This window comes from Hemiscyllium ocellatum, chromosome 9, assembly GCF_020745735.1.
Source record: "Hemiscyllium ocellatum isolate sHemOce1 chromosome 9, sHemOce1.pat.X.cur, whole genome shotgun sequence".
NCBI classification, from domain to species: domain Eukaryota; kingdom Metazoa; phylum Chordata; class Chondrichthyes; order Orectolobiformes; family Hemiscylliidae; genus Hemiscyllium; species Hemiscyllium ocellatum.
Genome location: NC_083409.1, coordinates 55,422,699 through 55,437,508, shown reverse-complemented (window position 1 = coordinate 55,437,508; position 14,810 = coordinate 55,422,699). Strand labels below are relative to the sequence as shown.

General features: G+C 39.8%; 1 protein-coding gene across 11 annotated transcripts in view; it reads right to left on the bottom strand.

Moving 5' to 3' along the window:
- pde4dip (phosphodiesterase 4D interacting protein) overlaps positions 1–14,810 on the bottom strand; it is a 465,593-nt gene that overhangs the window by 73,330 nt on the left and 377,453 nt on the right. For all 11 annotated transcript variants that reach the window (XM_060830337.1, XM_060830338.1, XM_060830339.1 and 8 more), the window contains 3 exons: positions 7,252–7,777; positions 5,273–5,508; positions 3,071–3,113 (listed from right to left, as the gene is read on the bottom strand). In XM_060830337.1, the coding sequence (XP_060686320.1) occupies positions 3,071–3,113; positions 5,273–5,508; positions 7,252–7,777 (805 nt within the window). The remainder of the gene's footprint in view (positions 1–3,070; positions 3,114–5,272; positions 5,509–7,251; positions 7,778–14,810) is intronic.

The window sequence follows — 14,810 nt, the reverse complement described above, 5'->3', positions numbered from 1 at the left end:
GTCAATACTTTTGCCAACCATCTCTTCTGCTCATCACATTGTTGTAACAGTTGAGCTGGCTCCAATGAAGATTCAATCCATCACACACCCAGGTCAAGTGTCACCCAAAAGAAAATAAATTTCTCAACTGTCCTCTAAATTTTCAAAGAGAAATTCATAACTGCATGTATGCTTGCAATAACCAACAGATTTCCATTGGACTTTGTAGAATTTTCCAGATGGTTTTATCGACTCTTACACCAAAGTGACTTTTTAAAAATTGTTCATACTATATGCCCATATACAGCTACTTTTCTGCTATAAGTAAACAGACACAATCTGCGCAAAGAAGCCTTCACTTTCATTTGAGAAACCTAGCTGGAAATTCAAGGGCAATAGTACAGGTTATAACTGAAATTGAAAAGATGAAGATTGTCTATGGTTGCTATGCATTAATTAAAATGCAAAGATTCCCTGTTTATGTAGTTTCAAATAACATGATAAAAGGCACTCTCAGAGTTTGAGACTGAAGGAATTCTTCCTTCTGTGAGAAAATCAGTTTTGTGGTGTAACCATTATCTAAAAGCTCTCAGATTATTAGTAGGAAAGATGACAGAGAGAGAATATTTTTTTCAAATATGCTTTGTAATAATACAAATGAGGAAGGTAAGTGTCATGGGCCTTGTGTGCAATGGTATCGTAATGCAGGTAACAAAAACAGAAAACATTGAAAATACTCAGCAGCATTTGTAGAATAAACTGATAATGTTCAGCTACTTTCATAACAAACCAAACTAAAAATACACCTGCCAAATGATCTTCTAATCTTCTAAACAAAAGCCTCCACAATGGTGATATCTTTTAACAGCATCTGAAAAAATACTGGGCTAAATTTTCCCAAGAAGTGTAAGTCAGATTGCCACTCTGCTCTTACCTTGTTCTGTAAAGGGCTCTGGATTTCTGATAAGAAAAATTCAAAGATGTGCAGGTAAGGTGGAACGCTAAATTACCAATAGTGTTTGGGGATGTGTAGATTCACCATGGTAAATGCAGACTTATGATGATAGGATCAGGGGTATGGATCCGGGTGTGATGCTCTTCTGAGGGTTGATGCAAACTTGATGGGCTGAATGGCCTGCTTCAACACTGAAGGGTTCTATGATACTATGATTCTAAGTTGGTGTAAATTTTGAATATCAGTTTATCATCCAAGGCAGCATGGTGGTTTCAGGATGTAACCAATTTGGGTCAGCAACCTTGCCAGCAGGAGACTTCAGATCTGCTGGACTGCAGGATGCATTGGTGCTTTAGATAGACTCAATTTATATTTTATACGGGTGATGGTTCTGTGCAATGATGAAACTACAGCCTCATTTACTTTTTCCTGGTAACACGTATTCTGATGACAGTCGTCTGTTGAAGTTATATCCTAGTGGCACAGTGCCCTTATGGCACCATGATAATCATATAACCAGTTGGCACCGTAACCCAAAGATACCGTAACCTAGTGACACTGTTTTCTCTGATGTTGTTGTACCCAGTAATACTTTCCTAATGTGCTAGTTATACTGTATTTTAATATACTGTCACTGTATACTGTAACTTTAACTGATTGGAGTGAGAATTTATAATGATGTTATGCTATCTGCTGATAACACAGCACCTACTCCCTTGCCCAAGTCAAGTATGATTAATTTACCATTGGGCATATGCATAAAAACAATTCATACTGCATTGGAACTGATTTTGCAGTCAGGAAAATACTTGGAAGGCACAAGACACATATAAAATAACATAAGTGCAGGGTAACCACAAGGTTAATGAGATGAGGAATTTAAAACAATCAGTAAACAGGCACTGGAGAAATTACAAAGACAATAAACAGAAAGTCTCCAGGACTTCACAAACTTTAGACTTATGTTCTAGAAGAGGTAACTGCAGAGCTATTGGATGCCCTAGTTGCAATTTTCCAAAGATTCCTTAGATTCAGAACAACAATGGATTGGAAGATAGCAACAATATCAGTCAAGAAAGGTGAGAGAAAGGAAACAGAAAATAGTGTTCCTTTGTGTTTGCTCTTTTTGACTTTTAGTGCAATAGTTATTTCTTATTTGGTTTCACTTATTTCTACATCAATTTGTTTCTTCTCTTAGTGGTCTTTTTCTCATATTGTCTTGTGCATCTCAGGTACATCTGGCTTCTCTAGGTCTGCCACAGTCTCTCAGGATGATTTTCATTTTTATTATAAATTGACTGCTTGCGTATTGGAAGCAATCAGGAGATCTGAACCAACATGATGATCAGTTAACTTTCAGCATAGAATGACAGTAATACACTTCCAACCAATTATCAATTTCAGCAACAATCATTAAGCCACTCACTTGTTTCTGATTACCATACACATTTTTCCTCCTCTATCATAGATCTTAAGTTTTAAAAAAACAAACTTCCTGACAGTCTCCTTATCATGTATGGGCTGAAAATCCACACAATTGCATGCACTTCATTCATATCATCTAAAAATTGAGTGAACCTTCAAATGTTTTAACACTTTCTATAAGGGTCAACCATTTATATTGGCCCCAAAGTTCCAAGCGGTTAGGTGCACTGGGTGTACATCGATAAATCAACAATTACAGGGCAGCCATTCTGTACAGCTGAATCCGACAAATTTGAAGGACTGAGTATACCACGTTGATATACACTCAAAACATTCCCTCAAATGTTTTGCAATTGCAGTCAAATGACCAGTCACTATCAGCAGAACTTGGAACACATTACATTGGTACTAAGATAATTCAGTTCATACGATATTCTGAGCATCAAACAATTTCCTACAAATATAGTGATTGAATTAGCATGGAAAACAGAGCTTGGCCACATAGTAGCTTCTTTCCTCTCAAAATTCAGAAACAGTAACTTATTGGGTTAACTTTGTGAAAGTAATAAGAATTTCAGACAAAGTTGTACCTGGTATCACAGTTGCAGCCCACTGATATCACACTAAATTACCCATTAAATAACTGATGGAACTTGTTTAAAACACTGACTTGAAATTTCACTGAGAATGAGCAGTTTAGTAATGTCTTACCTGACAACAAGCAGCTCTTGGTCTCCTTTATCAAAAGGGTCTCCTGAAAAAGCACAAAAAAAATCACCTCAGTGCAACATCAGGGAGGTGAATTAAATAGTTTTCAATTACCAGCTATGCCACATTTCCAAATCCAGCATGACAAACAGCTACAAATTGAAAGACCAATAGAAATTCTTCAATTCGGGACAAAGGAAATTAAATATCCTTTCTGTATCTTTGCATGTCTCTAAGCCAGACATGTCAAAAGGATGTTCTATCTGGTTTCCTGGTGAGGTTCCCAGTATTGCAGATAATCTGTCTTCAACTAATTTGATTCATTACATTTGATATCAAAAAATCAGCTGAAGACACTGGACACTGTAAAGGCTATGGGCCCTGACAACATTCTGGCTATAGTACTGAGGATTTGTGTTACAGAACTAGCTGTTCTAGAAAAGCAAAAAGTTCTGTACAGTTCCAGTGCAGGCCATCACCTGGGTATACACAATGCAAGGTACATTTAATATGGCAAATACTGCCCCTGTCAGTCTCCTCTCAATCAAAGCATTGTAAAGATTTGTCGACAATGCTATCAAACTCTCACTGAGTAGTAATCTGCTCACTGACATTGTGTGGGTTCCACTAAAATGACTTGCTTCCTGATCTCATTACAGTGACAGTGCGAACATACAGAAAAGAGTAAAACTCCACCAGTGAGCTGAGAGTGTCAAGCTTTGACAGAGTATGGCATCAAGGAGCCCCAGCAAAACTGGAGTTAATGGGAATCGAGGAGAAAATGTTTTGTTCATTTGAGTCATACTTAGCACAAAGAAGGATAGTTGGAGTTGTTGGAGGTCAATCTTCTCAGTCCTAGGACTTCACTGCAGGAGTTTCTAAGCTAGTGCTGAGGCAAAACCATCTTTAGCTGTTTCATTAATGATCTCACCTTTAACACAAGATCAGAAGTGGCAATGTTTGCATCATGTTCAGCATCATTTGTCACTCCTTGGATACTGAAGAAATCCAAGTCCATATGCAGCAAGACCTACAGACTATGACATCTAGGGTTGATAAATGGCAAATAACATCTGTATGATGTAACTGCCAGACAATGACCACCCCCAACAAGCGAGAATCTAACCATTTCACTTTGATATTCAATAGCACTGCTATCACATGCCTGAACATGTGCAATTCTCCAACCAAGCTCAAGAAGTCTGACACTATCCAGAAAAACCAGCTTGCTTCACCAGAACCCAATCCATTACCTTCAACATTCATTCCCTTCACCATCAAAACAGTGTGCATCATCAGCCACTCCCATAGCTCCTTTGATAGCACCATACAAATTTATAATCACTCTGACCTGGAAGGACAGGGCAGTAAATACATGGCAACATCACCGTCTCAGAGTTCCCCTGTAAGCTGCAAGTCAGCCTGACCTAAAACTATAGTCACTGTTCCTTCACTGTCACAGAATCAAAGTGTTGAAACTCATCTAACAGCACTGTGGGTGTAGCTATACTCGGAGGGCTACAGCAGTTCAAAGCAGCAGCTCACCACCACTTTTTCCAAGGCAAACGCTGGAACACTCAACTATGCCAATATCCTCACAAACAAATAATGTGTGACGTCCTTGGCTCAGTCATAGCACGCTAGTTATGAATCACCAGGTCATGGGTTCAAGAACCACTCCAGAGAGTTTACATAATCTAGGCTGATCTTTCAATATAAGAGAAATGATGGTGCCATTCGAAGAAACTGCTCCCCTCTCCGTGTACATGAAAAATCCCAAGAGCAAGAAAATTCTCCTCGAATCATGGCCAGTATTTATCCTTCAGTCTGCAAAATGAATCATATGATTGTTTTACCACATTATTGATTGTGAGACAATGCCACTTTATTTACATTACTGTGATTACACCACATGTGTATTTAATTGGTTGTGAAATGCCATGAAACACCAAGATCATGAAAGATACTACACAAATACAACTTTTTTCTCTATTGCCAAGTTGATTAAGATTAGCTACTGCTGCACAGTGCAGAGACAGAAGTTATATGGCTCACTGGCTAGACTATGCAATGCACTTATTCATTCAGCCATTGGGAGTGTCCTAACCCATTTGCCGATAGAAATAAGTATGACCATTATAAAGCCCTGTACTGTACAATGGTGTAAAAAAACCAGCAATTCAAGAGAAGGTAAAAGCAACTTACGACCAGCCAGTTTGAGAGTGATTCTCTCTGCCAATTGGCTGCCCTGTGCTAGCTGATCTCGAAAGCTCTGTCCCATATAATAATCAATATCATTTGATCTGAGCAACTCCTCAAAGGACTTGGTGGTATCTCCCAGATGTTGCTTCAGAATGTGGCATATGCCCCTGCCTTCACGCATTTTCTGACGGAGGTGAGACAGCTCCCGTGCTTGGGCTTGGATTAAGCAGTCATATTTCCTGGAATGTAAAATAGGATAATTCAAATAGGAATAAATAGCAAAACAGATGCAAAAGAAAATAAGGTAAATATAGCGCAATGGATTCTTTTATGGTAGTGACTAAGCACATTTAAAAGCTTAGGCACATCAATCTGGATGGAAATTCAGTACACTACTGGAAATATGATGTAATGTTGTAAGTGAAATATTCTGAATGTGACATATTCAAAATCTCTGTTTAGATGGACACTAAAGAACTTCTGCTAAGATTCATATAATAGGAGGATTTCTTTAATACACTAAACAGCATGGCTCACTCAACACACATCATTAACTGGTCATTCAACTCCATCCTTTTATGGGATATTGTTGTGGGAAAAGCAGTTAGCTACATTGTCTTGAAAGTGAAGTTAAAACATGTAAGTGACTCAAAGTCCCAAGGTCATGTGAAACCTCAAATGATATTCACAGAAAAGCAATTATTTGAAACCAGACTTCTACTGTCCTATTGGAACAATATATTTATTAGATTAGATAGACATAACATAAAGAAAGGATTCAATTTGGGTAACACATATGCTCCTCCTCCATCCGACCAGAGATTTCTATGTGATGAAGTCATTCTTTCCCAAGTTCAGAGCATAGTATCATGATGAACAAGGAAAGAAAATAAGAATTGAATACATATAATTGTTACATTCAGTTTCAGCATTACAGATGAGAAAAGCGTACAGATTTTATCCAATCATTGAGATTTTGATCAATGGAAAATAGTGAAGGGCAGAAACAATAATTCCCAAAGAATAATCACGATGGTCAAAGCTTTGCCCAAATTCATAAATTATCTCTGGTGTATGTGCTGTTAGCCAATCTGTACAAGACATTTGTAAGGCCACATTTGGATATTGTGTACAATTCTGGTCGCCCTGCTACAGGAAGGATATTATTAAACTGGAAAGGGTTTACAAGGATGTTACAAGACTAGAGGGTTTGAGTTAAAAGGAGAGTCTGGATAGTCTGGAGCATAGAAGGCTGCAGGGTGATGCTATAGAGGTTTATAAAATTACGAGAGACATAGATAAAGTGATTAGTCAAGTCTTTTTCCCGGGGTAGGGGAGTCCAAAACTAGAGGGCATCGGTTTAGGGTGAGAGGGGAAAGATTTAAAAAGTTGATCTTAGGTCCCTTTTCATAGTGCATCTATGAAATGAGAGTTGTCAGAGAAAGTGACAGAGGTCAGTACAATTGCAACATTTAAAAAACATGAGGACAGGTACATGGATAGGAAAGATTTAGACGGATATGGGCCAAATGCAGGCAAATGGGGCCAGTTCTGTTTAAGAAACTTATTCAGCATGGATGATTTGGGACGAAGGGTCTGTTTCTGCGCTGTATGACTTTATGACTCCAAACCCTGCCATTGCAACTTTAGTGTGCTGCAAGTATTTCCAAGTGAAGGAAGTTGCAATTAGCCAAGTCTCATACTCAATTACTACCAACAAATAAACATTGCTGAAAATATACTGACCAAAAAAAAACAAGACCAGATTCAACAGTAATGGACAACATCTGTAAAACTGTCTGTCAAATACTCTGAGTTCAAGATCATAATGAAGAACAGCCACTAGACTGAAGTGCTAGATAACTGCTTGTGTTCAATGAAACATATCTAACAGATATAGTTGTATTTAGGAGAAGCATTAAATTGCAAAGGGAGAGAAAAGAGATTAACTTTTATACAAAATAATTCATTTGTATATTTACCCTGACCAGGAAGCAGCTTTAGATGAAGGACCTGTCATTTTGGCAGTCCTTAGCTGTGATTCTAATGTGGTCACACGGTGAATGAGGTTCTTAATCTCAGTATTGGACTGCGTCATCACTGGGCAATGGTCACCTCCATCAGACTGCCAGACATCATCATACAGCTCATCAAACTGCAGTGACTGAAACATGTCACCCAGGACAATGTTATGTGGTCGGTCTAGGCTGGAGGCATAATCACTGGTTGTGGAGAAGGAGCGGATACGAGACTGCAGGCTGCGGATGATCTTGTCGGATTCGGTCAGTTGTTCCTTAAGGTCACTGACATGTTGTTGTAGCATGGCAATTTCATTCGGTTTCCCACCATTTTTAATGGACAGTCCTTTTCTGAGGCAGGACTTCATTGACAATGGGAGAGAAAAAGCATTGTTTGAGGTCGAAGAGCCTGGGTTCTCCAGTGAAGAATGTTGCTGGATCATATTTTTCTTGTAGCATGGGTGCAGATGTAAATCAGCTTCACTGTATTCTGAGATAAGAAATAAAACACGGAATGAAATTAACTATTCCACTGAACACCAACAGAAATGTTCTTAACTTCCTATTGTCTCTCTCATTAGTTGCTGAAAGATAATCTTGCCATCCTCCATTACACCTTCACTCAAGAACCCTTTTATTTTGTGAGGGATTATTCAGTGAAAGGGGATCAGAGTTATGGGGAGAAAGTGGGAGAATGGGGTTGAGAAACTTATCAGCCATGATTGAGTCTGCTCTGCTATTCAATGGGCTGAATGGCCTAATTCTGTTCCTATGTCTTATGGTCTTATGGTTTGAAAGCTGGCCGGCTACTCGAAAGCAGGAGGCATCATTCCTGAGCTGAATGCCAGATTTAATCCGATGCTCAATCATACCAGAATTTCAAGGCACGTACAGACTTTAACAATGAAGATTTTCAGTTTCCTGTACCTACAATATTGTGTCAATCATTTTTGTTTCTTAACCCTAATAGCTTTTGAAAAACAAAAAGGAGAAAATGTTGGCGATCTTCAGTGGGTCAGGCAACATCTGTGAAAAGCGAAGTAAAGTTGACAATGTTTGGAGACATTGATATCAGAGAGTCCTCAATCAATGGTAAGATGGGAGCCTTATCATTTTCTGCCAGTAACCATTAGATTTCTACACTTCTCTCAGAGTTCTGGTGTTGTGCTATGAAGGTGATCCTGCTTACTGAAGGGTGCCCACACAGCAGGAAGCCCACAGGGCACTGACAAAGCTGCTTTATGATGTGTTGTGCAAGTTGCTAATAATTAGTCACTCCACAAGCTTGATTAGCATTTGCCTATAGATCTAGGATTTGTCAGCACTGGACTTAACCAACTCCTGGGAAAGCAACAGGAGGCAGGTATTCATCAGGAAACCAGGCAGACAACCCTTTTGTCACTGATTTCTCCAAAGCATCTCCACACAAACTTCCAAGAACCTGGAAAGTTTCAGCCCTGATCAATATTACTGCATTACATTAGAGCATAGAGAATCAGGGAGGGAATAAGACTTCTTGTAAGAGATAGAAAGAAATGCATTTTCCCTGAAAAGATTTCTTATAAAGAATAATGAGTAAATGTAAAAATTTGGATAATTAGAAGTGGCTACTCAATGGAGCTGAAAGAGATACAAGATGTCACGATAAGCAAAAACTAATGAGACAGTGCTCCTCCTCCACGTTAAATACCACTTGGAGGATGAACTGAGGTTGACAAGGGCACAAGAATGTACTCTTCATGGGGAACTTCAACATTCATCATCAAAAGTAACACCAGTAACACCATTACTGACTAACCTAAAGGGCATAACTGCTAAGACGGGTCTGCAGCAAGCACGGAGGGAAGAACATACCTGACCTTGTCTTCATTGACTGTATTAGCGCAGATGCACTGATAAACTTTATATCTGTAGGAATGATCACTGCATAGTCAGGGTGGAGACAAAGTCCTTAAGGTTATGTCCAAAGACATTAAGGTTACTCTCTATAGTATGGTAACAGACTAATACCATGAGAGAAACTTCAAATAGATCAAGCAACTCAAAACTGGGCATCAAAGAGGTGCTTGTGCCATCAGTAGCAGCAGAATTGTACTCAACAACAATCTGCAACCTCATTGCCCAGCATATCCTCTACTCCATCATTACCATCAAGGCAGGAAATTAACCATGGTAAAATTAAGAGTACAGGAGGATATACTAGGTGCAGAGAGCTCATGAAAAATCTGTCTCGTATAGCGCAGTGGTAGTGCAATACTACACTATGGAGGGTATCCCTCAATGAGAAATCAGGTGGTCTCACCAGCACAATGTGCATCTTCACACCTAACATACCTAGCAGCACCAGACATACCTAAAAATGAGATGTCAACTTGGTTAGAGGACAACAAAGTTACTTGCATGCCATACAGTGGATGCAGTATGCTAAAAGCAGCACAAGGAGATTCTACAACAAAGAAGTTCAAACCAAAGCTCTGCAGTCCTGCAATGTCTTGAATGGAGGTGGACAATTAATCAAAAGGAGGATGCAGTGCCACAAAGATTCCCATCAGCAATGATAGGGGAGATAACAGTGCAAAAAGTAAGACTGAAGTACTTGCTTGCATCTTCAGTCAGAACTGCAGAGTGGATAATCCATTTGGTCCTCCTCCTGAGGTCTTGAGCATAACAGATGGCTGGCTTCAGCTAATTCAATGCATTCCACGTGATCTCAAAAAAAAAATGAGTGGTGCCAACTACTTCAGAAGCTGTAGACATTGACAACATTCCAGCAATAGTACTGGAAGATTTGTGTTCCAGCACCAACTGCAACACATATAGCTACAACACCGGCATCTAGCAGAAAATATGGAAGATTGCCCAGGTGTATCCTGTCTGCAAAAGACAGGACAAATCCAAACCAGCCAATTACCAGTCTATTCTCAATAATCAACCAAGTAATTCATAGGGTCATCGACAGTGGTTTTCAAACAGCAGTTTTTCAGCAATACTCACTGACACTCAACTTGCATTCTGCCAGGGCCATGTAGATACTGACTTAAGTATTGCCTTTACTCAGACATGGACGGAGAAGCTCAGTTTCAGAGGTGAGGTAAGAGTGACTGCCCTTCATATCAAGACATCATTTGACCATGTATGGCAACAAGGAACCCTAGTAAAAATGAAATCTGTGGGAATCAGGGGATAAAACTCCCTCCTGGGCAGCATGGTGGCTCAGTGATTAGCCCTGCTGCCTTACGGAGCCAGGGACCTGGGTACAATTCCACCCTCGTGTGACTGTCTGTGTAGAGTTTGTACATTCTCCCATGTCTGCATGGGTTTCCTCCCACAATCCAAAATGTGTTTGGGCAATTTAGCATGGCTAATCCACCTTAGTTTCTAGGGATGTGCAGGCTCGATGGATTAGCCATGTAAATGCAGAATTATAGGCATAGACTAGGGGGTTGGGCCTGGGTACTCTTTGGAGGGTCGGTGTGGACTCAGACTGAATGGCCTGCTTCCCTACTGTAGGGCTTATATGATTCTAAAAAGAACACAAAAGATGATGATTGTGGCTGTCCAAGGTCATCACAACAGTTTCTTAAGATATTGTTTTAAGTGCAAACATTTTCAGCTGCTTCATAAATGAGCTTCCCTCCATCATGAGGTCAGAAGTGGGAATGTTCACTGATGTTTGCATAATGTGCAGCACATTTTGCCACTCCAAATATTTAGTTTACATGCAGTGGGACCTGAACAATATCCAGGCTTGATCTGTAGTGCAAATTTCCCTTGCTACTGATCATCAGTGCCAGTCAACGACCATCTCTAACAAGATAGGCTCTAACCATCGGTCCTTAATATTTAATGGCATTACTATACTGATTGTCCTAAGAAAAACATCCTAGGGGTGTTACCATTGATTAGAAACTGATCTGGATCAGCACTAAATACTCTCAGTTCAAGAACAGATCAGAGGCCCTTCCTCTCTGGCCAATGTCTGTGCACCATCTACAAGACATTGTCAGGAGCGTGATGGAATATCTTCCACATGCTTTCAATGGAACATCTTAAAGAAGCACAATTACATCCAGGTCAAAGCATTCCACTTGATTAGCAATGCATCCACCGCGTTCAAAAGCACTCATTTTACCACTGACAAATCATCATCAGTATGGACCATCTAGAAGATACACTGCAATAACTTGCCACACCTCCTTAATCCATAACCTCCATCAATGGAAAGGACAATGGCAGCAGAACTATAGGAACGCCACCACCTGCAAATTTCCCTCCAAGCCATATATTTGCCTGACTTTGAAATACATTGCTGTTCCATCAATGTTGCTGGGTCAAATTCCTGGAACCCTACCCAACTGCACTCTGGGTGCATAGTTCAAGAAGGCAGCTCACCATCTTATGCAGGGCAATTAGGGATACACAATAAATGCTGGCCTAATCAGCAATGCCAATATATGGAAAGAAGAAAAAAAGAATGAAGAGGGAAGCAGGATCCTGGGGTGGTAGACCCCTGACAACTGAATCATGGAGCAGGTACTTCAGAGTATGGCTGGAGAAGGATCATCACAGCTATATTTAAGTGTTATTTGGGTGTCTAACTTAAAGATGTTAATGAAGCATCATCCCATCCAAACTGGAATTGTGACATGCCTTATTATTCATAGTCATTAAAGTAGGAACTAATGCTTGCACAATAGGTTGAGAGTATTCTCCCCGTTTTTCTTTACTGTTCTCCTTCCCTCAATTAAAACTTTCATCCCCAAAGTGCAGTCATGATTATTGGCTCTTTCTCACCTTTCTGCTTACAAACAGTTGCCCAACTGTGGCTATGTCCACAACATTTCCGAATGGTCAGTTCATATCTCCCACTCCTACTCTCTTGGGATCTCTCTCCTTTGCCTTAGTCATATGCTGTCTCTCTCCCAACAGCCAGAGACTATACCCAAAGGTCCATGACAGTGATCTGATGCTGCTATTTCCTCCTTCCCATTGGACAACCTCTTCATGTGGTTGGTTGCTAGGCAGGAAACTGAGATAAAAATGTTAATGAGCTCTTATCAAGTCTGCCTGAATTACTTTGTCATTGGCCTTGTTTGGAGCATTGAGTTACTTTCAACCTCACTCTCACCATCTATGCCTCTCCTAGCAAACACTGATAAGCTTTAAGCTTACGTCAAACCTGACCTGGGAACACTGACCAGAGATCTCACAGAGGGAATTATGCCAATTCCCAGCACTAATAGTCTTCATCTTCGTGATGCACCACATTTGTAAACAAATTGAGTCAGCTTAGTGAATGATTCACAAAAGCAGATTCACCAAAGCAGATTCACTTACTTTACTGTTGTAAAATATGTTGGACCGGTTTCAGAAAATCCTCTGCTTTCACTAACACTGTTGAGTACTCAGTTCAGAGAATGTCCATTTATGCTTCTCAAAATCACTTTTTCAAGTAATCAATGTTTACAAAATTAATGTTCAAAAAATAACAAGGAGTTGCTTTTAAAATATGATGTACCTCCTACCTACCTTCTGGTGGGTGAGGGGTGTGAGTCATGTCACAAAGCACTGCAGATAGTAGGGATGATGTCGTGAAGTAAGCTGGGGTTAAATTTGATGTTAAAATATTCAACTAGTAGAAACAGGAGAAAAATTGTAACAAAGGTCTTGAAGCTAAAGTGATGGCAACAAGGAGGGTAAGCAGCAACTCCAATAAGAATTCTCAGACAACAGATCAGGAAGTTAAAAGAAGTCAAAGAAAAACAACGAACTGCAGATGCTGGAGATTTGAAACAAAACAGAAATTGCTGGCAAAATCTGGTAACTCTGCTTTCTTCCCACAGATGCTGCCAGATCTACCAAATTTTGCCTGCAATTTCTGTCCTTGTTTCAGGAAATTAAAAACATTAAAATAATGTTAAAAAATATTCACAGAGAGGAAAGATTGAGACACATACATGAGATTAAAATACAGGCCAAAACATAAATAGGCCTTTAAAAAAATGGTTACTTCAAAATAGAATCACTACAGTGCGGGAAAAGGCCATTTAGCCCATCGAGTCTGCACCAACTTTCAAACTGCATCCTACAGCCTCCCACCCTATCCCCATATTTCCATAGTTAACCAACCCATCCTGGACACTACTGGGAAATTTAGCATATCCAATCCAGCTGACCTGCACAATTTGGACTGTTGGTGGAAACCGGAGTATCTTACAAAAACCCAGACATGTACAAACTCGACACTAATAGTCACCCAAAGCTGGAATCAAACTCTTGCCCCTGGCACTGAGAGGCAGCAGTGCTAAGCACTGAGCCACCACGTAATCTTTTTCATAACACTGGAGAATTTGACATGCACAAGAATAAAATGAATTTTAAAGGGGCAAAGGAATGTGCAAAAATTATGAACTTAGTGTGCTGCTAAAAACACACATACACATCATTCATCAGTGAAGTGGTAACCCTTGACCTTACACTTCAACACGTGCAGATGCCTGGAACTGAACAGCTGACTTCACTGGTGTGCTTTGGTATGATTCTATCAATGTGCAGGTTTGCACCAGGGAGACTGTGACTTCAATGGCAAGTGGGTACAAATACAAGAGTTTGGATTTTCTAGTTTCCAAAACATCACCTTATACGAGATTGACCACTACTTGAATAGTAGGATAATTGCTAACTACAGAAACCACTCTCAGTTTCCAAGACATAATAATGCCAAATACTACAGTTTTGCCACAATAGTTGTGTTTCAGAATCCAAGCAGCCAGAATATGGCAATTCAACTTATTATCAATGAAAGCAAAAGAGCAGTTGCTCTCAGAGAATTATCAGACAGGAAGAGCAGCCCTAGGTAAAACATCTGATTGGCATTCATTTGGTGAAAAACAAGGACAAAGAAATGAGTGAAAAGCATTGAATATTGCCAGCAGCAGCAACAACATCCACAGATATGCAAACAAATAAGAAGTTGATGAAGGAAAACTATATACAGACTCAAGGGGTGTGCTGGGGATACAGAACAAAAAAGGTTGTTTGGAATTGGCAGGAAACTACAGTGAAAAAGGAATAATAAATAAATTGCAGATGTCAGAAAACTGAAACAAAAAGACTTGGAAATATGACAAAAATCCTCTCCAAAAGTGGAATGACACATTAACATTACAAGTGCAATATCCATTCTCTGAACTGCAGGGACCAGAATGTACTGTGTCTCATGGATAGCCATCAGCCCTCAACCTAAAGTTTGCATTAACACTTCCATTCTTCTCAATATAGAAATCTTTGGAAATTAGAAAATAAAATGGAAGACTGTTCACTAAGTTTATGGATCTTCAGAGTGCCCTTTTCCTGGCTCCAGGACAAGGTTAAACTACCATCAGGGGGGGATCCAAGATGGCGGCGACCCAGCAAGACTGAGTCCACAGTGCTCTACCCAAAACTTGGGAAAAGTGGGCTATCCACCCCCACCACACTCACTAAACCATTTATAATAGTTGTTAACCTTAAATAGTTACCTA